Below are 24,456 nucleotides of genomic sequence, written 5' to 3'. Positions count from 1 at the left end.
AAAAAAAATTATACTTGATATATTGCTAGGCATCACGCAAATAACTATTATTTGCAATAGCAATTTGAGACTGCGAACAACAACAATGTGTTACTGTTTGCAACCCCAAATTGTTGTTGCGAACAGTAGTTCGCTATTCGTAGTAACTTCTTGTTAAAAAAATGAAAAATATATATTACGAATATAAACATAAAAAGAATAAAAATCAAAATATATAAGTATTTATATGAATATTATGAAACATATACTAAAATTTGATGATGAAAAAATTGCTTTGTTCATGTATTTAGGGAGAATTAGAGAAAGTTAGGGATAAAAAATTCATAGAAAAAAAATAAAAATCAATATAAACAAGCAGTAAAAAATAGAGAGAGAAAAAAAATTGGTAGAGTTTAGGTATGAGGAAAATATAGGATAATGAAGTAAAAAATAATTTTATTAAATTTAGATAGGTTTATAAAGTTTAAATTGGGAGAAAAAGTAGAGTTTAAATAGAGAGAGAAAACATTCAAAGTTGTTAGAAAGAAAATTTTGAAATCTGGGGGTTGATGGTTGGATTTCAACTATTTATATTTGAGAAGAAAAAGTCTACAAAAGTCTTAAAATTAAAAAGTCTTCAAAAGTTCATAACTTTTTGAATACCACGTGACTTTTAAACACTCTCTAAAACTCTTAATCGTACCACACGACTTTTAAAGACCCTTTAAAAATCTTGATTGAATACCGCCTGACTTTTAAAACTCTCTAAAAGTTTGAATTGAATACCCCCAAACTTTTAAAGTTCATAAAAGTCTTTAAAACTCTATATGAAAGTCATGCATGATTGAATACACCCTCTCCTAAGTTTTTCCCTGAGTTTTCCTAAAAAGTTTTTAATGTTTGTCTAAGTTTTTCCCACTGGGTTTTCCTACTTAAACAAGACAAGATCATAGTCAAATAATGTCTAAGGGGAAGTGGTATAAATATATATGCTTGACATTATTATGTAACATACATATTTATGTCCCCATTTATGATTTCCGTTATATGTATCATGTATAATGTACTTGAGGATGATGAATGGAAATTGTTGTCACTTTCTCTCTACATTATCTTTGTGTTCTTTTCGTTTGAATTGTTTCTATTATGAATGCAATCCGTTTCTCCGGTGAGGCTACAACCTAAAGGCTATGATCACAACATGTTTATAAATTTTGACAAATCACATTATCTAATGCACTATTTAGTGCATACATCATTTTTCACAATGTAGCTACAATTATTATTAATGAATAAATATTTTCTTTATGTTATTGCCCAAACAACACTAGTGGAAATTATGGAATTTCCGACCACCTGAAAGTAATCTTAAATCAAGTCAAAAGCCTTGTTCCGACCACTTTTGGTATCCGGAAAAACCTTTGTTGCTATTTCCGACCACTTTTTGGACTTTTTGGTATCAACTTAATTTAAGATCATTTTCAGGTGGTCGGAAATTCCATAATTTCCAATAGTGCAAGGTGACAATTCTTTGAATTAAATTAACCAATTTCTTTTCAAAGCTTTAATGATTTAAGTATGTATAAATAATCTTAGAAGCCATCCAATCTATATACAGTCATAAAATATCTATCTATTTTTAATTATAAACAAATTCTATGCTTTATTTGCAAGAATGACTAATTAACGAAAAAGATATGTTAGCCTTTTAGCAAGCATATTAAAGCATAGAGAGGCTGCAACTGTAACTTGTGCAATAAAACAGAAGAGTATAGTGCAGCTAACCAACATCCAAATCAGCAGAAGGATTCACCAAGGAGCTAAGCAATATGAAAAATTGCTGTCTTATCTGATTGAAAAAGGGCAAAACTCAAATCCTACACCAAGCTTAACACTAGATAGGATGAAATCCTACTCATGTCAACATTCTAGCATCTCCAACAACTTGAGTTTTTTGTCAGTTTTCTTGTGCTACATAGGAGGGAGAAGAGGATGAAAAATAGGAAAAAGAATGCAAAATAAGGAAAACTGCAAAAAAAAAAAAAAAAAAAAAAAAAAAAGATGTTTAATGCGCCCAAAGGGAGCCTGTAGTGCACAGCGCACTGAGCGTACCTGGTGCGCCAAAGGAAACTATTTTTCTTTTTTCCTCTTATTGTAGACCCCACAAAAAACTTCATCCGGCAAAAAAAAAAATCTTCTCTCCTCCATTCTCTTCTCTCTACAACACCCTCTCTATCATCGAAATAAACAAAAAACTTGTAAAAAACCTCTAATGGAGATGCTCTTATAGCTTTTATACCATCTCGAATTGTAGTTAGAATGAGGCAAATATCAATAAAAAGAGATGATGAATGGAGAAGATGGAGTAGGAAGAAATAGAGAGAAAAGCCAAGAACATGTATTATAAGTTTCTCTGTCTACATACAATCCTATTTATATAAAAAGGAATTGAGAGTTTGTTACATGCACTAAACTAATAAAGTTGAGGCCAAGAAATTAACACTAACAACTTCTAACTCATCTAACCTCTCTCTTCCTACTCCATCTTTTCATTCTTCCTCTTCTTTTCATTCATTGATGGTTGCCTCATCCTACCTGCAATTTCGAGAAAACATCTAGCCCAATCGTACTAATTTGTCCAAGGGCCATCTAATTACAAACCTAAGATGTAATGAGTGTGATAAAGTACATTTTTTGAGAGCCAAAAAGTAAAATCATGTAAAGTTAAAATTAGAAAAAACTAATTTTGGTATGAAATTGTCAAATTTTTAAAATTTAAATGTAACTATCACAAATATTTTAAAAAAAATTCATCAATAAACCTTTACTTTATAAATCAAATGCCAAATTTGAGATCCTATAGAGTATAATTATCATATTGGCAATACCACAGAGAGAAGGGCATGGTTCACAATAGCACCTGTAATCTAGATGCTGCTGATATAACTAAAACGCCAATGCTGAATTTCAAAACATCTCAGCTGAAACCAAAGACAGAAGAAAGATGGCTAGTTTTAGAAGTGCAATGGACAAAAAGAACTTTCTAACAACCCTCTTATCTCTAAAACTTGAGTTGCATAGAAACATTATTTGCCACAAACAGCCGGCAGACCTAATAGTGTTGCCTAAAGCAACAGCAAGAAAACAATAGATGATTTCTAATCATCTGGGCGGCGGAAAAAGAAGAATGCCAATTATTAATCATCAAAATCATTTGTTCCCAGAGATGGCACATCATGGGAATGTCCTTTGGTAAAGAGGCAATGCTCCTAAAGCTGTCCGTTCTGCTCTCTCTTTCTCTACCTGCAAGAGCACAGTTTTCTAGTCTAGTGAATACAAACAAATGAAGAAAAAGGAAGAGAATAAGCAAAACCTCAAGGTGACTGTTTAGGTCCTGCAAGGTCCTTTTAAATTCAATATATATATCTAGGCTGCGTTTTGACACTACTCGATCATGCCACGTAAATTAAAGAAATAGATAGGTATAGTATAAGAAAAAGAAATTTCTTCAAAAAGTTAAGTCAAATGCTCCTAGACATGTCAAAACAAAGTATGTACTTTGCATAAGATGGTATGAAGCCTTGAGCCTTGATGAGTGTCAAAATTAGGGGACAAAAAAAATACTCCATATTAAAGACCAGAGACAGAAGCACAAGGGTCTACACTCTATAGCCAGAAAGTGGGAGTGAAATGAACTGTCAAATTTTTGTCATAATAACCTCTCATAAAGGTAATTCTTGCTCTTATCAGGCAATAAGAGAAGCAGTCTTCCAGTGAAGAAATGAGGTCTGTCATTGGGGCATGCCCTTTATGAAAAGTCCATGAAACCTTTTTTTTTTTTTTTTGGCTTGCTGCAGTAATAAATGTCTCCATACCCAACAGATGATAACAAACATTATTAAGCATTCTCAACAAAGATTCAATGTAGCTTGTATGCTCTTAACTAAATTATGTCAAAACATCATATTTCATATACTTGTTTTCAAGAATCCTCATAATATCCACACAGTTGAATTTAACATCTGTAAACTTCAAATAAAAGAATTTTAGGCTTAACATTTTGAACTTTGCCCAAGAGAATGTATAATTCCAAATGCAAAGTCAAGCAAAAAGTGGAAATCAATATGCACAGACCAAATACTCAGATTGAAACAAGAACTTACGAGATCCACCATTTCATGCAGATAACTTCTAAATGGCGTCTGCATTTTCTGAAAACATGATATACACCCAGTCAGCTCAAATAACATCACGATCAGAGATGTTTATATATATTATATATTAATTTACTGCAAATTCTTTATCTTTCCTTCCATTTAAATCCCAATTCATTCGGATCACACATTAAAATCATTTTCACGCTTCATCTATGTCGCCGTTCACACGCAAAACACACACACATTCAGCAGAAAGTATTAGTCACACGAAAAAAATTCAACCTGAAGATCATCAGGGAGGTACTCATGCTTCATTGAGAGATCTATAGCACGTTTGAGACGCTGGTTCCGAGCATCGATAACTTCTTGAGGTAGCCGTTCCATAGCCTCCTTGATGTCCAAATGCTCCTTCGGATCAAACAAATCATCGTATCTCAAACCTAATTTCAGATAAGAAAAACTTCATGATAATGGACAGAAAATGTGAGCAGAGCAAGAGAAGGGAAGAGAAATAATCACCGTATTTTCGGAGGCGGTTGGAGATAGCTTTCATATGCTGTGCGGCGAACCAATTCTTCGAGGGGTTCAACAGCGATTGAATCCACGACGGCGACGCCATTTCCTCCTACGTGCACTTCAAAATCCAAGAAAATCCCGGCGGGCTTTAAAGTTTATTTTGTCTGTAGTCTAACAATCCAAGAGCGATAGAAACGGTCAAGGATTGAAAATTTACGCACTTTGATGGCCAAGCTGGAATCAAATAGGCCTGGCAAACTGCAAATGTTAATGGGGCAAATTTTACTGTGGACCACACAATTGTGTGGACAAATATTCAAAATGGTGTCGTTTTTTTAATGAAAAAAAAAAAAACCGACACATGTTCGTGTATAATATATTCAGTTTCATTTTATATACATTGTAGTTTCATTTCGACACAACTAAGGTTCCATTTTGTTTCAAATATAGTTTAATTTGACATTATAAATACAATAGTCTTATTACAGTGAGACCTGTGATTGAATTTTATTTTATACACACTGTAGTCTTATTACAACACCACTAAATTATAATTCTAATTCAACTACGGTTTCATTTGACAATATACACTCAAATATGTGAAACTGTTATTCAGTTTCATTTTATATACATTGTAGTTTCATTACGATACAACTAAAATAACATTTTGATATAATTACAGTTTCATTTGACAATATACACTCAATATGTGAGACATGTTATTCAATTTTTTTTATACACACTGTAGTTTCATTTCAACAAAATTAAAGTATCATTTAAGTTCAACTACAGTTTTATTTGACAATATACACTCAATATGTGAGACATGTTATTCAGTTTTATTTTATACATACTGCAGTTTCATTTCAACACAACTAAAGTATAATTTCAATTCAATGACAGTTTTATTTGATAATATAAATACAATATGCGAGACAAGTTATTTAGTTTCATTTTAGATATATTGTAGTTTCATTTTATTTTGAATACACCAAAAATACAGAATTTGTTAAAATTTTACGGCTGCTGTTACTTTACTTAAAAAAACGACGTCGTTCTCGGACCATGGTCTACAGTATAACGACCAATTTTACTGTGGACCATGATCTATGTAGCAGGGTGGACCATGGAGTATGTATCATTTTAATTACACATTCAGTTTCATTTGACAATATTGCTATGCTTTTTAGTTTCATTTTCCATCCACACTAGTTTCATTATAGCAATACTAAAGTATCATTTTAATTCTACTATAGTTTCATTTGAATATTTTATAATATACATTATTGCTTGAGCTCGATCTATTTTTGTTGTTTCATTTTTCACACACACTACTTTAATTATAGTAATGTTAAAGTATTATTTTAATTGTACTTCAAGTCATTTGACAATATATGTTATTGTATGGCTCTGAATTTTAGTTTCATTTTTCACGCACACTAGTTTCATTATAGCAATACTAAAGTATTATTTTAATTATACAACAATTTCATTTGACGATAATGTGTTCTGTATTTTAATTTCATTTTTCACACACACTAATTTCACTATAGTAACGCTAAAGTGTTAAGAATAAATTGTAAGATTTTGATGAGTCAAATGTATTTTTGAAAAACTAGTATTCCCCAATTTTATTTGAGTCAGTAGCAGTCCATGCATGCAAGTTGCGTCCATGCAAAAATGTTCACGTCAAACAGTTAAGTTTTGAAGTGCATATCTTATTTGAGAAGACTTAAGCGGGAAGATACTTAAAATATTTTGGAGCACATAGTTCACCAAAGGTTGAGCTAGCATAGTTGGATGAAGATTTAGTGTTAAGTAAGTCACATGATCTGTGGTTTGATTCCTTTTTAAAGCATTTTTGGAGTTCACTAGACGAGGTAGCCACAAGACAAAGACGAGTTACCACAAGACGATGCACCACTAAGCAATGCGTGGATGTTTCTGTGACCACCCCACACACGTGGGTTGGGTGCGTGGACTTTTCTGTATCAAATCCTCCCACGCATGTGGATCCTACTGCTTCCATTCTCTTACAAATTGCCTCCCCTTTTTGACATTTTCGGCTTTTTAGTGACTTTCCCTACAATTGTGACCACCCTACACACGTGGGTTGGGTGCGTGGACTTTTCTGTGTCCAATCCTCCCACGCACGTGGATCCTACTGCTTCCATTCTCTTACAAATTGCCTCCCCTTTTTGACATTTCCGGCTTCTTAGTGATTGTCCCTACAATTGTTAGCTCAAGTACAAAAATACCGAAAACACAATTCAAGCACACAATTAAAAACGAAACACATATTTTTGTCATTTTTTTCATTTTATGATTTTTTTTTTCATTTTTTTCAAAATTTGCTTCAGTTGTCTCCCAAGAAGCGCAATGTTTTACATCTTTGGCTAGACAAAACGTGTGTTACACATCAAAATACATAAAAAGGGGGGTCGGGCCATGCGTCCCGTCCACCTTAGCATTGAGATATGCCCCAACATGCCGTGCATTCTTAAACACATAAGCAAAATAAATGTGCACAATTTTATTCAAGATCATGCAAGGGAATGCATAAGGAAATAAGCTCTCTCCCACAAAAATATTGTGCCCTTTCTCTCTTATTTTTCCTTCCTGTCCACCCTCATTATATTTCTCCTTTCATGCACTTATGTCAACAAACACCACAAAGTTATTTTCATTTTCTACCATTTTACTCTTTTCCACACTTTGATCTTCAACACCACCATTTTGCATCTCATCTACATCATTTTCACTCATCTCACCCCCAACACTGTTGCCAAAAGTGACAACTTCACAACTTTAATTTGCACACCACCCTTATCAACACAATCAATATTCTCCTCATCCCCCCACCCAAAATCCTCACAATAATAAAATTCATCACAAGAATGAGAAGAGATAGTATCACAACCGCCAATAGAATCATCCTCCCAAGAATCACAATAAACATTATTAAAAGCATTAAGCACATTATTGCAAGAATCAAAGGAGTCATCCTCAGAAGCATGAAACGAAATATTGTCACAATCACCAATTGTACCCATAGAATCAATATCACTAGTATCTAAGGAATCATCCCCCAAAACATCAAGAGAAATATCAACAAAAAATCAATAGAATAATCAAGGGGGTCATCCTCACCAATTGTACCCATAGAAACGAAATATTGTCACAATCACCAATTGTACCCATAGAATCAATATCACTAGTATCTAAGGAATCATCTCCCAAAACATCAATAGAAATATCAACAAAAGAATCAATAGAATAATCAAGGGGGTGGGTCATCCTCACACGGGGCACAAATATGATCATGACAAGATTTAGCACATATATCATCAAATGGAATGACACAAGTAGAGTCAAGAATGTTACCACATGTAGTGTCACCATTTGGCTTCTCATCTTCCCACACAACCTCAATATCATCATCACTCTCACTAGCTTCCTCCACCCCTTTTTGATCTTCCAATTCATGAATTGGAATCTCTTCAAGAATGGGGGTGTCATCTAGCAAGGGATCATCCTCGGCCCTCTTTAGTTCAACATTCCTTGAAGCATTAGCTTGGGCCTCCATCTCAAATTTTATGGTGAGCTCTTTCATCAAGTGGCAAAAGTTTTCCTCCAACCGTTTCGATGAGGGTAGCATATCATTCTCCCGGAAGGTCCTTAACTCCTCTTCTAGTATTTCCCTGATTTCGGCTTTGAGTTTGATCAATCCTTCCTTTTCCTTGTGTATGATCTTTAGCCACTTCCGCTCTAAGCGTGCAAGCTCATAACTAAGGTGTGGTGGGTTCTCATAAGGTGGTTCATTCCAATGTGAGTGATTGTATGGCTCATAGGATGTTCTTTCAACATCATGCCATTGGGTGGGTACTTGAAGTGTGTTTTCGGGTGGGTAAATATGTTGGGGTTCGTGTGAATATATAGTTTTGACTCTTTCAAATTGGTTTGGTGGTGGTGGTGGATGGTGAAATGGAAATGGTGGATATGGTGGGTGATAGTGAAATGGAAAGTGTGGTGGGTAGTGAGGTGGAAAGTGTGGTGGATAATGGTATGCATAAGGGCTGTAATGGGCATGTTGTCCAAAAGTGCAAGGTGGAGAATGACTCAACGATACTTCTTCACCGAGTGGACATCCATAAGGATATGCATCCTTATTCATTGGTGAGCTCGTTTGGATATGATTTTGAAAAATTTCCTACACAAAAGCTTCACCAAACAAGTATACTTGCAACTAGAAGTAGTTGCAAGGTGAGCAAATATGATATGCAAGGTAATGGTGCTCACTCCCAAGTCAAATAGCAAAACAAGATATGTACAAAAATAAGACAAAACAATGAAATGAATGGGCAACCTAGAACTCTTATCAATACACCACTAGATGTCAAAGTAAACGCACTCTACTTAGCAACTATTGTCATCCCCGGCAACGACGCCATTTTGACAAGTGTAGAAAGTGGTGGATGGTAATGAAGGTTGGGAATGAAGATTTCCGGGGATGTCGATCTCAAGGATGGCAAATCGGAGTAAATGGAGTGCAAGACAATCCCATGAAATGTATTAACAAGAGTACTAGATGCAAGAGAAGAATGTGTAAGAAAGCATGTACATCGGGAGAGAAAAGAATGAGGAAAGAATGAAAATACAATAACCAAATGTAAAACGAGGAATTGTGTTGGTCCCAAAAGAGGTAAGGTGAAAGTCTAGAGGGGGGGGGGGGGTGAATAGACTTTCAAACTTTTTAGCACAGTACAACAATTGCTAAGGCAACAGAGAAACCAAGACTCTTAACTAGATTGTTAGAGTCCGGTGCACAGTGGAAATAATAAACGATACGGTGTGTGTGTATATTGTATCAAGATTATTCTCATGAGAAGCAAGCAAGAGCAGTAAGTAAAGAAAGTGGTAAAGAACACAAGGCAATTTATAGTGGTTCGGAGGTGGTGTAATCCTCATACTCCACTTGCTCTTATCTCCAAGAGCAATTCACTATATCCACCACTTCTTGGTTCCAAGATACAATGAATTTCGTGATCTAGTGCTTTGATCACCAAGCCCACACTAATCACGCCCAGTGCCACCAACACTGCTGCTTCAGGTTTCACGTCGCCGCGTTACTTTCCCAGGATTTCACGACTCCGCGTTACTTTCCCCCCGTCTTCTACGCTCCGGTAGAAACGCTTCTACGATTTACAATATGGCATATCAAAATCTATTACAATTTATTCCTAACAATTTCCCCCCTTTTGATAATGCCATAACTTATACTCAAACATTGGCTTTAAGTCTTTGAAAATAATTTCAATTTTTGCTCAATTTTATTTTGACAAAGCCAAGATGAGTTTGACAAAAAATAATTCTAGGGAAAATACTTGTGAATTAATTCAGACAAGTCCTATACGCATCCTTGATTAATTTTTAATCAATTGTTATCTTTTCAATTTTGCATGCGTTTAACAACTCTTGTCTTTTTAATTCACGAACTAATACATGATAGCCAAAATAAATCAAAACAGACTTAGATCAGACCATGGGAAATATTTATTCATATTAGTCGATAGAGGAAATATTATTATAGCCAAAATCATTCCAAAATATAGATATTCAAAACATCATATTTTTGTGGAGTTCATATCTGATTCCATCTGGGTTTCTTGACTCCCATGTCAGCTTTCAATATGTCCTTGATATGTTCTCTCATCTTACAGATATCATTTTTGAACTTTTCACATTCAAACCTCTTAGTCACATTTCCAGCCATGTAGTGTCCAAAGGCATCTTTAATGTTGGTGCCCGGAAGAACTCCGGCTTCCCACCAAACTATGCATTCTTCAAAGCTTCTTTGGAATCCCAAACTTTCACCATTATTGTTGGTATGATCTCTAAGCTCATACCACATCTCGGTTCGCTTCCTTTTCGCTTCTTCTTCATTATTCTTGTCAGATATCCATTGAGCTTGATCAGCTTTGGACCATCTTTTCACCATACTTGGCACATTCTCGGATGTCTAGATTTTTTGCGGTGTTACGGTTCCTTTTGAGCATTCGAACCAGCCTCGAGTTTCAGCAACTTTCGATGAGCTTGATCCAAGACTCGGATTTGCAAACTGAGCGAAACCAACTTGGGATTGTTGACCACGTCCTCGGCCACGGCCTTTCGTTGGTGAGGCGGTCAAAACTGGCTGTTGTGGTTGACTTCCAAGGATGAATTCCTGTTGTTGTAAAGTCAGATGATTGAGAATTTCTTCCCCCCTTATGGCATTATCAATCAAAAAGTCAAGGGATTTGGAATCTTGTTCTTGATTGGCTTTAACAAGCTTAACACCATCATGTGTTTTGAGAGAAACATCCTGCAAATCAGATATTTTGTTAGCCATGGAGGATAATTCTACCTCAAGGTGATTTATCCTTGTCTCTTGGTCTTGTATGGCCTTTATTTCTCTCAAGTGTCTTTCATTGTTGATCTTCTCGGTAGCTTCTCGTTCCTTCTTCATGAGTTGGATTATCTCCAATAATCTTTCGGTGAGATCTCCTTTCAAATGTCTTTCAGCTCTGTCTATTTTCGTCTGCAGAGCGTTTTGATGTTCCAATAGCTCCTTCAAATTGGTTCGTGTGTCCTCAAAATGTTGCAAAGAGAGATGTCCTTGCTCGGTTAGAGTAGTTCCAATCTTTTGACACACAACATCACTTGTCTCTGTAACTTTTGCAAATAGTGATGTTAACAAATCTTCTTCATCTTCTTCACGGCTTCGGCTTCCACTCATGTTCAGAGAGTGCAAAGATTTGAACAAATTCCTTCGTGAATCAGGTAGAACTAGATTTTCAACAAGCTGCAAGTTTCCTTCTGGTGATTCAGCTTCTTGAAGTTGATTTCCAATTTCTTCTTCTGCAATGATCTCTGTTCTTGAAATAAGCTCTATATTTAAATTGACTTCCAGAGAGTTACTTTGATGTGACATCATAGGGTTGTTATCATGCACTGGCGCTTCATACAAACATTTCCCCCAATTGAGGGTCTAATTTCACCATCAATTTGATCCCTTACTTCATCCCTTGTAGGGTCCATTTTTTGACTTTTGACCATATGGCGTGATGAGTAAGTTTGTTCATTTTGTGGTTCTTTTTAAAAGGGTAGGAATCACGATTGTTTCAGAGACAACCAACCTGAGACAATTTTTATTTATTACTCCTTTAGTCAGGAGTACAAAAACGATCACATAGGGATTCTTGACAATACAACCACATCAACTGCGATTTGTAGAATAACATTCATCTTCACTGTTGTCCGAGTCAGTGTGTGGAGGAGATGAGCAGTACCCTGGTCTTGAGTTTTCACTGAGCATGTTTGAGCTTGAGGACGAGTACGTTGCATTGAAGAACCTTGTATAGTCCACAGGTGGACGGATATGAGGATTCACCGGTGGTGGAGTAGGTTGCAGAACAAGTTCTGGTGGAACTGGTGGTAGATCTTGTTCCACTGCCGGTGGTGCATCATTTTGAACAGGTGGTGCAAGATGTTCTTGAGGAAGCCCTTCAAATCCGGGTGGTGGCATGACCGGTCCGAAAGTCAGCTGCTTCAGGTAGTGGAAGTATTCTGAATCACTCATGTTCAGAATCTCCTGGTAGATGTCCGGCTGAACAACAGGTGAAAACTTCAGAACCCTTTGGACTTCTCCGGTTCGGCCAAGTCTTGACATTGTGATGACAGATTTTTCTTGAGGTTGGCTTCTCCTTCTTCTGCATATATGAAACCTTCTTCTTATGGCGGTGAGACAGGTACACATTGATCAGGACTTTGAAAGTTTTCCTCTTCAGATACAATAAGAGGCTCATTCGCAGTATCCCCAACGAGATGTCCTCCAGCTTCCGTCCTTCTGGCTCGCAACTTTTGGAGCCTTACTTAATCCCAGATCCTCTTGGATGTTCTCCTTTCTCCATTGTTCTTATCTTTTGACACCATGGTTCTCCTGCAAAACAAAAACAAACTACTGCACGGTTGTGGTTTGGATTACCCTTGCCAATATATAGGCTCGAGAACAGCTGAAGACTTCTAGAGTTGGCTTCAAGGATTATGGTCGACAGTTGGGTTCTGAGCGGGCATGATTGACGTCCATTAAATTTGGGTGAGTTGCTATTGGCTGAGGAGGGCGGTGCTAGGGAGATGATTAGACATGTATCTATCGGGGTTTGAGATGAGATTTACTTAGATTTATGGCATGGTAATTAAGGGTGACGATCAAGATCTTCGAGAGAGGGAGTCGATCAGAATTTATGAGAGGGGATCTGATTTACGAGAGAGAGGGTCAGATTTTTGTGGGATTAATTATGGGTGGAAGTTTAAGGGGTGTGGGTTTTGAGAGGTGGAGAGTTTTAATGGGTTTGGGTTTGGGTTTTAGGGGTAGAGATTTAGAGGGAGGAGGTTTCAATCCAATCTGATCTCTTTCTTTTTCTTCTCAAAAACATGTACACATCATATTTAAACACATAATTTCACACAAATTACACAAATTTTCGTAAATCTCACATGCAATTTCGAAACATATATGGAATAATTAAATTTTAGCAATTAAATCATATTCATATATAATCATGCATATACACGGTAAAAAAAAAAAAATTAAGAAACAAGATTTTTGGAAAATAAACAAATTAGACAGAACTTTCCAAATAACATATACATACACACGGTTTAACACTTTAGTAAACAAATTTCTCAAACACAAGCAATTATTTAGAAACTAGTAAAAATTATTCTAATCACTAATTAAAAAAATTATCACATAAATATGCAAATTATAAACCAGATTATAAACCACATTTCGCAAAAAAAAAAAAAAAAAAAAAAAAAAAAAAATTTGTTCATGCAAACAAATTAACACAAACATGAACATAACGTAAAACATATAAAAGCATATAAACACGTAATTTGAGCATATGTATCATTTCAGATCAAGAGATTGAGTTCAGTGATACTTAGCTTATTTCTAACATTCCCAATTCATGCCTTAAAGTAGCAAATCTCGTTTCGCATAAAGGCTTCGTGAGAATATATGCAACTTGGTTCTCCGTAGGGATATACTCGATTTTTAGATCTTTCTTTTCAACATGATCCCTTATGAAATGATGTCATATGTCGATGTGTTTGGTTCTTGAATAAAGCACCGGATTGTGAGTGATGGCGATTGCACTTGTATTGTCACAAAATATGCTAACATCGTCGCAATTCACTCTATAATCCTTCAATTGTTGCTTCATCCACAAAATTTGAGCACAACAACTTCCTGCAGCAATATATTCGGCCTCGGCGGTACTAATTGCGATGGAATTTTGCTTTTTGCTAAACCAAGAAACAAGCCTTCCTCCAAAGAATTGACAAGTTCCGGAGGTGCTTTTTCTGTCTATTTTGTAACTTGCAAAATCCGCATCTGAAAAACCAGTTAGAGTAAAAAATTTGTACCTTTAGGATACCACAATCCAACATTGATTGTGCCCTTCAAGTATCTTATGATTTTCTTTGTTGCGGTGAGGTGGCTTTCTTTTGGATTTGCTTGGAATCTTGCACACACTCCCACAACATAAGAAATGTCCAGCCTGCTTGCAGTGAGGTATAGTAGTGAACTAATCATTCCTCTATATTTTGTTTGATCGACATCTTTTCCATCTTCGTCCTTGTCTAGCCTCGACGATATACTCATAGGAATTTTGATCGATGATTTTCCATCAAGGCCAAACTTCTTTATCAAGTCGCAGGAGTATTTTGCTTGATTGCTGAATATTCCTTCCTTCAATTGTTTGACTTGTAAGCCTAAGAAATAATTCAATTCACCCATCATGCTCATTTCGAATTTATTCTGCATAAGCTTCGAAAATTTCTCACACAAAGAATTGTTAGTGCTTCCAAAAATAATATCATCAACATATATTTGCACTAATAAAATATGATCACCATCTTGAATTCTAAAGAGAGTTTTGTCAACAAGGCCTTTGGTGAATCCACAGCTTATCAGGAACATTGACAGAGTATCATACCAAGCTCTAGGTGCTTGTTTCAACCCATAGAATGCCTTTTTAAGTTTGTAGACTTTGTCACCTTCGCCTTTTACCTCAAAACCTGGGGGTTGTTCGACATAAACTTCTTCTTCGAGTAGTCCATTCAAGAATGCGCTTTTCACGTCCATTTGATAAACGGTGAAATCTTTGTGTGCGGCGTAGGCTATGAAAATCCTTATAGCTTCGAGTCTGGCTACCGGTGCAAAGGTTTCATCAATATCTATTCCTTCTTCTTGAGAGTATCCTTTTGCAACAAGCCTTGCTTTATTCCTAACAATCACGCCGTCTCCGTTTGCTTTGTTCCGAAAGACCCATTTAGTTCCTACAACATTGTGGTTCATTGGTCTTGGAACAAGTTCCCAAACATCATTTCTTTTGAATTGATCGAGTTCCTCTTGCATGGCGTAAATCCAACTTGGATCATTTAGAGCTTCGTCCACTTCTTTTGGTTCAATCTGAGATAGATAACATGTGAACAATGCTTCCATGGTAGATGATCTTGTTTTCACGCCATCTCGAACATTTCCGATCACTAATTCTGGTCGGTGATTTTTGAGCCATCTTAAGTCTGGTTCAAATGGGTGCATGGTACTGGGTGGATTCACTGGTTGAGAAGTGATTCGAATTTCTGCTTCATTTTGTAGATTTCCAACTTCTCCAGTAATTGCATCCAAGGGCTGATTTGTAATTTCCACTTCAACTGCATCCCTGGGTTGATTGGCAATTTCAATACCAATTGCATCCCGCACTTCATTTCTTACTGGATGAGGGATGGGATTTTCTAGAGAATTAATTTCTAACTCATCCATTCCCTGCAAAATATTTTCTTCACACGTATCATCAGGATCACAAAAATCAATGACACTTGTTACCATTTTGTTCAATATTTTCGTCATTTTCGTCCAGAGCATCAATATTGACGTGTGATTTTTCATCAAATACCACGTGTATGGATTCTTCAACCACCATTGTTATTTTGTTCAACACTCTGAATGCTTTGCTGGTAGTCGAATATCCTAGAAAAAATCCTTCATTTACACGCTCATCAAAAGCTTTTAGATGCGATTTATCATTAATATGAATAAAGCACTTGCATCCAAAAATATGAAAATAACCAATATTTGGTTTTCTCCCTTTATAAAGCTCATATGACGTCTTCTTGTACTGCTTATGGATCATGCTTCGATTTTGCGTATAGCAAGCAGTGTTGATAGCTTCCGCCCAATATCTTTTCGGGAGACCGGCTGCACTAATCATCACTCGTGCGGCTTTTTTAAGCGTCCTGTTTCTTCTTTCGGCAACACCGTTTTGTTGTGGTGTTCTAGCGGCAGATAATTGATGTGATACTCCATGTGTATTGCAAAATGATTGTATCACGCTGTTCGCGAACTCGGTTCCATGATCAGTTCGGATTTTTGATATTTGCAATTCTTTTTCGTTTCGTAATTGCTTCAACAGCTTCGGCAACACATGTTCAACTTCATTTTTCTTCTTGAGAAACACGGTCCAAGTGTACCTGGAAAAATCATCATCAACAACAAGAGTATATTTCTTACCACTTACACTTATTGGATCAACGGGTCCAAATAATTCCATGTGTAACAAGCTTAGCGGTCTTGATGTTGATTCGTGCATCTTAGACTTGAATGATGATTTGATTTGCTTTCCGCGTTGGCATGCATCACACACTTGGTCCTTCTTGAAGATAATACTTGGTAGTCCTTCAACTAGATTTTTCTTTGCGTGTTGATTGATAGTCTTGAAGTTTAAATGATTAAGCTTTCTGTACCATTCCCAATTTGCTTCTTTCGAATTTCTGGCCATTAAGCATACTGAATCCTTGCTTGTGCTCCAATCAACAACATACATGTTCTTTCGCCTTTTTCCAGTGAGCACAACTTCATTTGAGAGCTCATTTTTTATTAGGCAATTATCTTTGGAAAATTCCACAAGATAGCCTTTATCACAAAATTGACTAGTGCTCAACAAATTGAATTTTAGGCCTTCAACAAATGAAACATCTTCGATCTTTAAACCATTTCGTTCAATTGTACCAACTCCTTTTGTAGTTCCATAATTTTGATTTCCTCCAAATATAACTTTTGGTCCATCGATTTTCTTGAAGTTCACTAGATATGATTTATTTCTAGTCATGTGGCATGAGCAACCACTATTGATGTACCAAACATCCTACAAAAAAGATTAGTTGGTTTTAGGTACCCATACTTGCTTGGGTCCTTTACTGTTAGTGATTTTTGGTAACCAAACCCACCTAGATCCTATTGAATTAAGATAAGGTGGTTTGTAACCATTTGAAACACGATAATCATAATTAACTTTTGAAAATATTTTTGGCACCGGGTTTTGAAAAATCTTTTTAAACTTAGGCACTTGGGAAGAGGATTGTTGCTTTCGTCTATAAGAAGCATTAAAACAAGATTTACACAACCAATCCTTTTGAGTGGAATAAAATCTTCCAACTCTATTTCTAGAAAAGCTTCCCTCTTTTCTAAAAATTCTTTTTGCACTTGACTCTTTGGAATATATTTGCTTGAAGAATTTTTGTTGCTTTGCCGTAGTATTGAACTGTTTCGGCCTATCAACATTCAACTTTGCTTTCTCATGATAGCCAAGTCCTTGTCTCATCGTGCTATACTGACTTTTAACAAATTTTACCACTTGCACTTTATTGGTTAAAGGAGTAGTAAGATTAGTCAGTTTCGGAGGGGTTTGAGAACATGTGGAGTCATAACCGATTCCGGTTCTATCTCCTTATGGCTTTTGCATATTTACCATTTTATCCATAATTTTGGACGAATTAGTAAACGTAGCAATGGTAGCCCGAAGGTTATGTTCTCTAACCTCTCTTGCTTTACACTCTTCTTGAAGTTGAATATTTTCACTCTTCAAGTTACTCACTTCAAGTAAAGCATTTTGCAATTTTTTATTCATCTCTTCTTTTTCAAGAATTTGGATATTATTGCGCTCCTTGAGTTGAGGATGAGTGAGCATAATCTCTTGACAATCTCGCATTAGACTGCCAATAGATTCACGAGAAAAAGAGGAACTAACGGAATTGAAAGAATTAGATGTTACCTCTTCTTCCTCTGCTCCAAGCGCCATAAAGCAATCTTCACTTGAACTCAACTCAATTGATTTGCATACTAGAGCCGTGTCATCTTCCGAACTTGAGCTTTCATCGCTTGATGACAATCCATTCGACTCATCATTTTCATTTGGTTCATTGCTAACGAGAGTTTTTCTTTTGTCGCGCTTGAACCTTCGATCTTTGCTTTCGGATTTATTCGGTGTAGATTCAACATTTATGCCTTGATACTTGCTAACGATCGGATACGGACAATTTATTTTGAAATGTCCGGGTTTGCGACAATTGTAGCATAAATTGTTGTTTTCTTCGACTTTTTTTTCTTGTGTCGTGCGAGAGACAAATTTTCCACGAGCAGAATTTTTGTTGTCTCCTTTTCTCATGAACCTTTTGAATTTTCTAACAAAGAGAGCAAATTGTTCGTCAGTCATAAAATCAACATTATTTTCTACTGACCTGGATGTTGACGGTTGTTCGGCCATTAGAGCTGGATTTCGAATTTCATGAACATCATCATCTTTGGCCTTCATTTTGAACTCATATGCTTTAAGATCACTAAATAGTTTGTCGATTGACAATATTCTTAGATCTCGGTGATCTCGCATAGCCGTAACCTTCATATCCCATGTAGATGGTAAGCCTCGTAGAACTTTGAGATTAATTTCCTTTTGGCTAATATTTTTGCCAATGTCATTAATTTCTCCAAGGATTTTGATCATTCGAGCTTCCATATCAACAATGGATTCGTTTGAGAGCATCTTGCACTAGTACAAAATTGAACATAGAAGATTGATCATAGACTACCATTGTTGAAAGAATGGTTGTCTATTCTTAGTCCAATAATTTGCGGTGGCAATTTTGTAAATAAATGATAAATAATCCGCCTCCATTGTAGCTGTAATGGTTGCCTATTGTAATTTTTTTTTATATTTAAAAAAAATAATCTTTAATAGGCAATCATTTTTAATAGAAATGGTTGCCTTAAAATAGAAATTGTTTTATAATAAGCAACCATTTCCAATAGAAATGGTTGCCTAATATTAACTCTAGATCTAATAGATAGAAATCGTCTACCTTATTCCACGCACAGATCTAAAAGCTTCGTTCTCGCGTCTCATCGCCAGATCTTCATCTACCCTAGATCTTCCTTCTTAAAAGCTTCGTTCAACACTCCCACCCATCGCACAGCTACTACCGGCTACCACCGGCTTCACGTCGCACCCCGGCCACCACCGTTCACAGCCACCGCGACAAAGCACGCCACCACCGTCGCACACCACCAACTATCGTCGCACACCCACCACCGCGACGCCGACGCCACAGCCGCCACCACGCCGTCGATCTGCACCCCTCCCTTGCCCTGCGACGAGGGCGGCCTCCCTGTGACGACTCCACTGCCGCCGACTCCGATCAGGTAGGTTCTTTTTTTTTTTAAAAAAATTATATATTAATGTTTTATTATTATTTGAGATAAAATGTGATATTTTATGATTTTTAAAAATTTTATTATTAGGAAAATTTTATTAATGTTGACTGAGTGGGTAGCGGTGACGTCATAGAGAAGCCCAGTAGGAAAGGGAAGAGGGAAGGTTTGCTATAGTGTGACTAGTGGGATGTGGTAGTTTGGGATGTTGGTTGATTAAGCTATAGAGTCATAGGGGTAAAGTGTTAAGGAAATATCCTTTGGCTCTTAATTCCTGCCAGATTCACTTGCATTTATGGAAATTTGTTGGTAGCATATCTGATCTGTTGATGTGGCTGGATTAGTTGTTGATATGGAATTGACTGTAAAATTTGTAAATATTTGGCTCTTGGCTAGCTACACTCCTATGTATTACATTACCACTCTTATAATAATCTAAATAATATCATCTGCAATTCATTTCTTTCTTTTTTATTTCTTAGAACTCAACTATGCCAATCACTATGTATGTCAAATTTCTCAGTTTGCTCCAACAAGTCTGCAAATCTTTTAATAAAGGACCAAACAGTAAGTGGCATCTTGTGTATAATAAGACTTACACAGGTATGGCTTTTAAAGTTTTGATTCTTTAGTTCTCTCCTTATGTACCCTTGATGCTTGGCAATCGTGCATTTTAAAATTTGTGTTGTTTCATGGACTTGACTAATGCCTGAAGGCGCTTCTCTTGTATTCTCAATATTAAAGAATTGTTGGTTTAGGGATTATGAGGGTAGTGTGCTTTTTTGGCAAATCAACTACTATTCTGTATAAAAACCACTTTCAAACAGTTTCTAGGCTGGCATTTAGTCTTAGTCTCCTATCTCATGTTGATACCACTGTTTCACATTCTTGTAAGTAAAATGTACAGGGACACAATGAGATTATCTTTGGTTTGTTGGGATCAAGCCATATGCAGCAAGCAGGTCGAACGTGCTGTGGAACAACAGCAGCTGCCCAAGGGGAACACAGGCCAATTCGCTATTGTCCCTGGTAATTTTCTATCTTTAATTTGCTTTTCGAGTTTTAGTTGTGATTCCATTATTGTGAGCTCGATGTGAGGCAAGAATCCTTTAGAAGAATTGCGTTTAAATAAAGATCGAGCCTTTAGGAGTTTAGGATATGAACTCTTTTTGCCTATGTTTCCATCTTTTTCTTTCATTGCAGCTATGTCTGTCTTTGTGGAAACTACAAAAACACAAATATGACTGTTGGTTATATACAATCATTTGATGAACTCATCGACTTCATAAGCTCGTTCTGAACTGGCCTTCTGCATAGTTTTTCTGTAGAGCGTTTTCAGCACCTCCCGGGGGCTTCTAGGAATGCTAAGAACCACTAGTTATCAAAAAGAAAGAAAGAAAAATAGCTCCCTCCAAACATTTCTTCAGAAAAAGTTTGCAAAACTGCATTGTGATATGTTCAAAGCTCCAAATATTGTCATCTTGTGCTGGACCGTTTAGTAAAGAAAATTTATAATTTAAAGTACTAATTACACAGGTGATTGCAAATCATTAGCAAATGTGCAGAAGTTTTCGCAAGTGCAAGGTGCAGCCTCTGCACAGCCAGATAGTGTGGAATACCGAGGTCCCTTTGAGTTTGGATTTGGCCAACCTCTGGTAAGTTTATTCGTAATATTAAAAAAAAAAACGTATTGTAGCCAGCAAGTGTATTTTCTCGTCTTACCAATGTTATTTTCCCTGATTTTCGTTTAAACGACATAGATATGTGCCAAGTATCCTTATGGAGAGCAGTGCTATAGGTTATATATACAGCTTATGGACCTCAGGTTGTGGTATGTAGTCTTCATTATCTTATACTTTATGCCTATTTAGTTATGTTTTTGTTTTAGATACAAAGGGAATTGATCTCGAGGCCTTTTATATAGAGTTTTGCTAGTTTCTTGCAAAAATAGAGCAGCAACTATTACTGAGAATCTGAAATAGGCCATACTGATATCATATACTTGGACTGTTAAATGATGTATAGGGGCGAATCATGCTGCCACTGAATTTGGCGTCGAATGAAGGCCCGATATTCGTGAATCCTAAGCAGTACCATGGGATAATTAGGCACAGGAAGTCCCGTGCAAAGGTTGAAATGGCGAACGTAGTGCCTAAATCCTGCAAGGTAAGACACTTGCCTTTATAAGGTTTTGATGGGGATAACCTTATTCTGCAGATGAGACAATTGTATGTGTTCACTTATCTCCTTGTTGGCATGTTTGACAGCCATACTTGCACATGTACCGGCACCTCCACGCAATGCGTCGCCCTCGGGGTTGTGGTGGGCGCTTCTTGAACACGGGGAACAATCATCAAATGGCTATTTACTTACATGTTTACCTTTTGGCCAGAAAAACGAAAGAAAGAAAAAATTGTTTCTAACATTGTTTATTGTAGCTGCTGTTAGTGAGCAATCATCAAATGGCTATTTACTTATTGCAACTAGTGGAGGTCTCAACCAACAAAGAACTGGAGTAAGTATAGTTCTTTTTTTTTTTTTTTTCAGTTAATAGAACAATCGTGTACTATTACACTTGAAATACTTTGATCGTTTCTGTTTTGGCTGTCTCGCTTGGTAACTTGTAGTTTGTATGCATTTGTTACCTTTCAGATAACTGATGCAGTTATGGTTTCACGGATCCTGAATGCCACATTAGTTGTGCCCGAGTTGGATCAACATTCATTCTGGAAGAACGATAGGTTTGGTCCGGATTTTGTTGTTTACTTAGCAGCCCGTAAAGCAAGTTTCAACCATTTCCTCATTTCGTCTTTCTGAAATGCAGTGATTTTCTCGACATATTTGATGTGAACTTGTTTATCCAGTACCTGGCGAAGGATGTCATGCTTGTCAAAAGAGTCCCGGAGAAGGTCATGACATCAATGGAGAAACCCCCGTATACAATGCGTGTTCCAAGGAAGTCAGAACCGGATTACTATTTGGGCCAAATACTGCCAGTACTCCAGCGAAGACGTGTATGTAGGCGAGCTCGTTTCTGCTATTAGTTCTTTTCCAATGCCCAAGAAAATATTTGCTTTGGCAGGTTTACCTCTTGTAGACAAAATTCATATGTTTTGATGATATTATTGTATTAAAGTATGAGGATTTTAAGTATTATTGTGTTTTGATGATATATTTGCATTGTGTTAAAAGTATTATTGTGTTTAATTTGATGATAGATAAATTGTATTGTGGAGTACTGTTGATATGGATTTTAAGTTGTAACAGGTACATGAATTATAAAAAAAAAAAATAGAGTTTTTAATTAAAATAAATTAAATAAATTAAATATTAAACCTTTCAAAAAAAATTAAATATTAAAAAAAAAGTCATCCGCGACCATTTCCTAGCCAAAAATGGTCGCGGATGACTAATTATTAAAATAATAAAAAAGGAAAATGCGACCATTTCTAGCTTCAAAATGGTCGCGTTTTACCTTTGAATTTAAAAAAAAATACAATACGCGACCGTTCTTTGTCAAGAATGGTCGCGTATTACTAACAATGCGCGACCATTTCAAAATGGTCGCGTAAAGTCCATGACTTTCCGCGAGCCTCTCATAGGCAACCATTGTACAATGGTATTCTATTGTCTTTTACAATGGTAGCCTATCTGCAATTCTGTACTAGTGTTGAAGTCCTCAAACTTCTTCATAGCAACAGTGAGCTTGTTATCTTTTTCTTGTTCATCTCCTTCTCCGATCTTGATGAGAGTATCCCAAATTTCTTTTGCACTTGTACATTTTCGAACTTTTGGGAATTTTGTATCATCAATGTCTTTGAACAGAATATCTTTGGCAATGTTGTCAAGATTGTTCCTCTTTCTATCATCCGACGTTCATTCCGATTTTGGCTTTGGTACGAATTGTTGTGCATCCGGTGATAAAAGAAAAGTCGTATTTACTTTCAATATTTTGATCGGGAAGTTATCTCAGTTAGAGATAACTTCCCACATTTCATCATGTAAGGTTGATAGATGAACCTACATACGAACTTTCCAATCATCAAATTTATCAAGCGAGAATAATAGATTTTGAGCTAAATCTTTATTCATCTTCTCGGTGGATGCGAGAGATAAATAATCCAATTACACACACTTGGTAAAATGGATCTGCCTAGCAGTCAGAAACAGGTTGACCCAATTAGACAACCAGCTTTGATACCGATTGTTGGTATTGGTAAAAAACAAGCTGACTCAAATAGGCTACAGGCTCTGATACCAATTGTTGGACCCAAAAGATATAAGGTGAAAGTCTAGAGGGGGGGGGGGGGGGGGGTGAATAGACTTTCAAACTTTTTAGCACAGTACAACAATTGCTAAGGCAACAGAGAAACCAAGACTCTTAACTAGATTGTTAGAGTCTGGTGCACAGCGGAAATAATAAACGATACGGTGTGTGTGTATATTGTGTCAAGATTATTCTCGGGAGAAGCAAGCAAGAGCAGTAAGTAAAGAAAGAAGTAAAGAACACAAGGCAATTTATAGTGGTTCGGAGGTGGTGTAATCCTCCTACTCCACTTGCTCTTATCTCCAAGAGCAATTCACTATATCCAAGATACAATGAATTCCGTGATCTAGTGCTTTGATCACCAATCCCACACTAATCACGCCCAGTGCCACCAACACTGCTGCTTCGGGTTTCACGTCACCGCGTTACTTTCCCAGGATTTCATGACTCCGCGTTACTTTCCTCCCGTCTTCTACGCTCCGGTAGAAACGCTTCTTCCGTGATCTTGTGCTTTGATCACAAAGCCCGCACTAATCACGCCCAATGTCTTCCGACACTGCTGCTTCGGATCTCACAACTCCGTGTGACAATCCAGGATTTCATAACTCCGTGTTACTTTCCTCCTTTCCCTTGTTTTGCTCCAAAACAAGTTTTGCCTTGCTTCCAACTTCGAGACTCTGTAGATGATCTTCAATGATGCGCTTAGTCTCTTGTAGTTGATGAAGATTCTAAAACTCTTGGATATTTCTTTTGTAAGCTTTGCATCACTCTGAGTGTTTATCTCACAAAGAATATATCAATTTAAGCTCTTGAGATGGAAAACTTTCTTTGAATTTCGTTTGCTCTGTTTAGCTCTGCTCTTTGTATTCTTTGTATACTTGCTTCTGCTTTCCACTGCTTCAATCTTCATCTTTTTATAGCTAGTAATGAGAATCCGTCTGTTGAAA

General features: G+C 36.6%; 3 protein-coding genes across 3 annotated transcripts; 2 read left to right on the top strand and 1 right to left on the bottom strand.

The window, feature by feature from the left end:
* Positions 1–2,883: 2,883 nt before the first annotated feature.
* LOC109154806 (cytochrome b-c1 complex subunit 7-2-like) lies at positions 2,884–4,855 on the bottom strand. The gene is made up of 4 exons (XM_019302545.1): positions 4,656–4,855; positions 4,419–4,576; positions 4,143–4,190; positions 2,884–3,282 (listed from the first exon to the last, which is right to left on the bottom strand). The coding sequence occupies exons 1-4, from the start codon at positions 4,753–4,755 to the stop codon at positions 3,214–3,216; spliced, it is 375 nt and encodes a 124-aa protein (XP_019158090.1). The 5' UTR covers positions 4,756–4,855; the 3' UTR covers positions 2,884–3,213.
* Positions 4,856–20,141: 15,286 nt separating this feature from the next.
* On the top strand, positions 20,142–21,454 carry LOC109155892. Its single transcript, XM_019303579.1, has 4 exons — positions 20,142–20,271; positions 20,779–20,897; positions 21,003–21,073; positions 21,268–21,454. Exons 1-4 carry the CDS (start codon positions 20,142–20,144, stop codon positions 21,287–21,289), a joined length of 342 nt encoding a protein of 113 aa, XP_019159124.1. The 3' UTR covers positions 21,290–21,454.
* Positions 21,379–22,296, top strand: LOC109155881 (uncharacterized protein At1g04910-like). The gene is made up of 4 exons (XM_019303566.1): positions 21,379–21,403; positions 21,510–21,757; positions 21,895–21,983; positions 22,067–22,296. Exons 1-4 carry the CDS (start codon positions 21,379–21,381, stop codon positions 22,284–22,286), a joined length of 582 nt encoding a protein of 193 aa, XP_019159111.1. The 3' UTR covers positions 22,287–22,296.
* Positions 22,297–24,456: the final 2,160 nt, after the last annotated feature.

This window comes from Ipomoea nil, unplaced genomic scaffold (genome assembly GCF_001879475.1).
Source record: "Ipomoea nil cultivar Tokyo-kokei standard unplaced genomic scaffold, Asagao_1.1 scaffold0276, whole genome shotgun sequence".
Classification (NCBI taxonomy): Eukaryota; Viridiplantae; Streptophyta; class Magnoliopsida; order Solanales; family Convolvulaceae; genus Ipomoea; species Ipomoea nil.
Note: the sequence above shows the minus strand (reverse complement) of the source record. Positions and strands in the feature narration are given on the sequence as shown.

What these genes read in the sequence shown, in the direction of transcription:
- LOC109154806 (XM_019302545.1), bottom strand. Translation starts at nt 4,755, where the DNA reads ATGGCGTCGCCGTCGTGGATTCAATCGCTGTTGAACCCCTCGAAGAAT. An exon ending in CAACCGCCTCCGAAAATACG is followed by an intron (nt 4,577 to 4,655) that starts GTGATTATTTCT and finishes ATCTGAAATTAG; the next exon opens with GTTTGAGATACGATGATTTG. An exon ending in TGCATGAAATGGTGGATCTC is followed by an intron (nt 3,283 to 4,142) that starts GTAAGTTCTTGT and finishes GTGCTCTTGCAG; the next exon opens with GTAGAGAAAGAGAGAGCAGA.
- LOC109155892 (XM_019303579.1), top strand. Translation starts at nt 20,142, where the DNA reads ATGTACAGGGACACAATGAGATTATCTTTGGTTTGTTGGGATCAAGCC. An exon ending in CCAATTCGCTATTGTCCCTG is followed by an intron (nt 20,272 to 20,778) that starts GTAATTTTCTAT and finishes CTAATTACACAG; the next exon opens with GTGATTGCAAATCATTAGCA. An exon ending in CTTATGGACCTCAGGTTGTG is followed by an intron (nt 21,074 to 21,267) that starts GTATGTAGTCTT and finishes AATGATGTATAG; the next exon opens with GGGCGAATCATGCTGCCACT.
- LOC109155881 (XM_019303566.1), top strand. Translation starts at nt 21,379, where the DNA reads ATGGCGAACGTAGTGCCTAAATCCT. An exon ending in GAACGTAGTGCCTAAATCCT is followed by an intron (nt 21,404 to 21,509) that starts GCAAGGTAAGAC and finishes CATGTTTGACAG; the next exon opens with CCATACTTGCACATGTACCG. An exon ending in TCAACCAACAAAGAACTGGA is followed by an intron (nt 21,758 to 21,894) that starts GTAAGTATAGTT and finishes GTTACCTTTCAG; the next exon opens with ATAACTGATGCAGTTATGGT.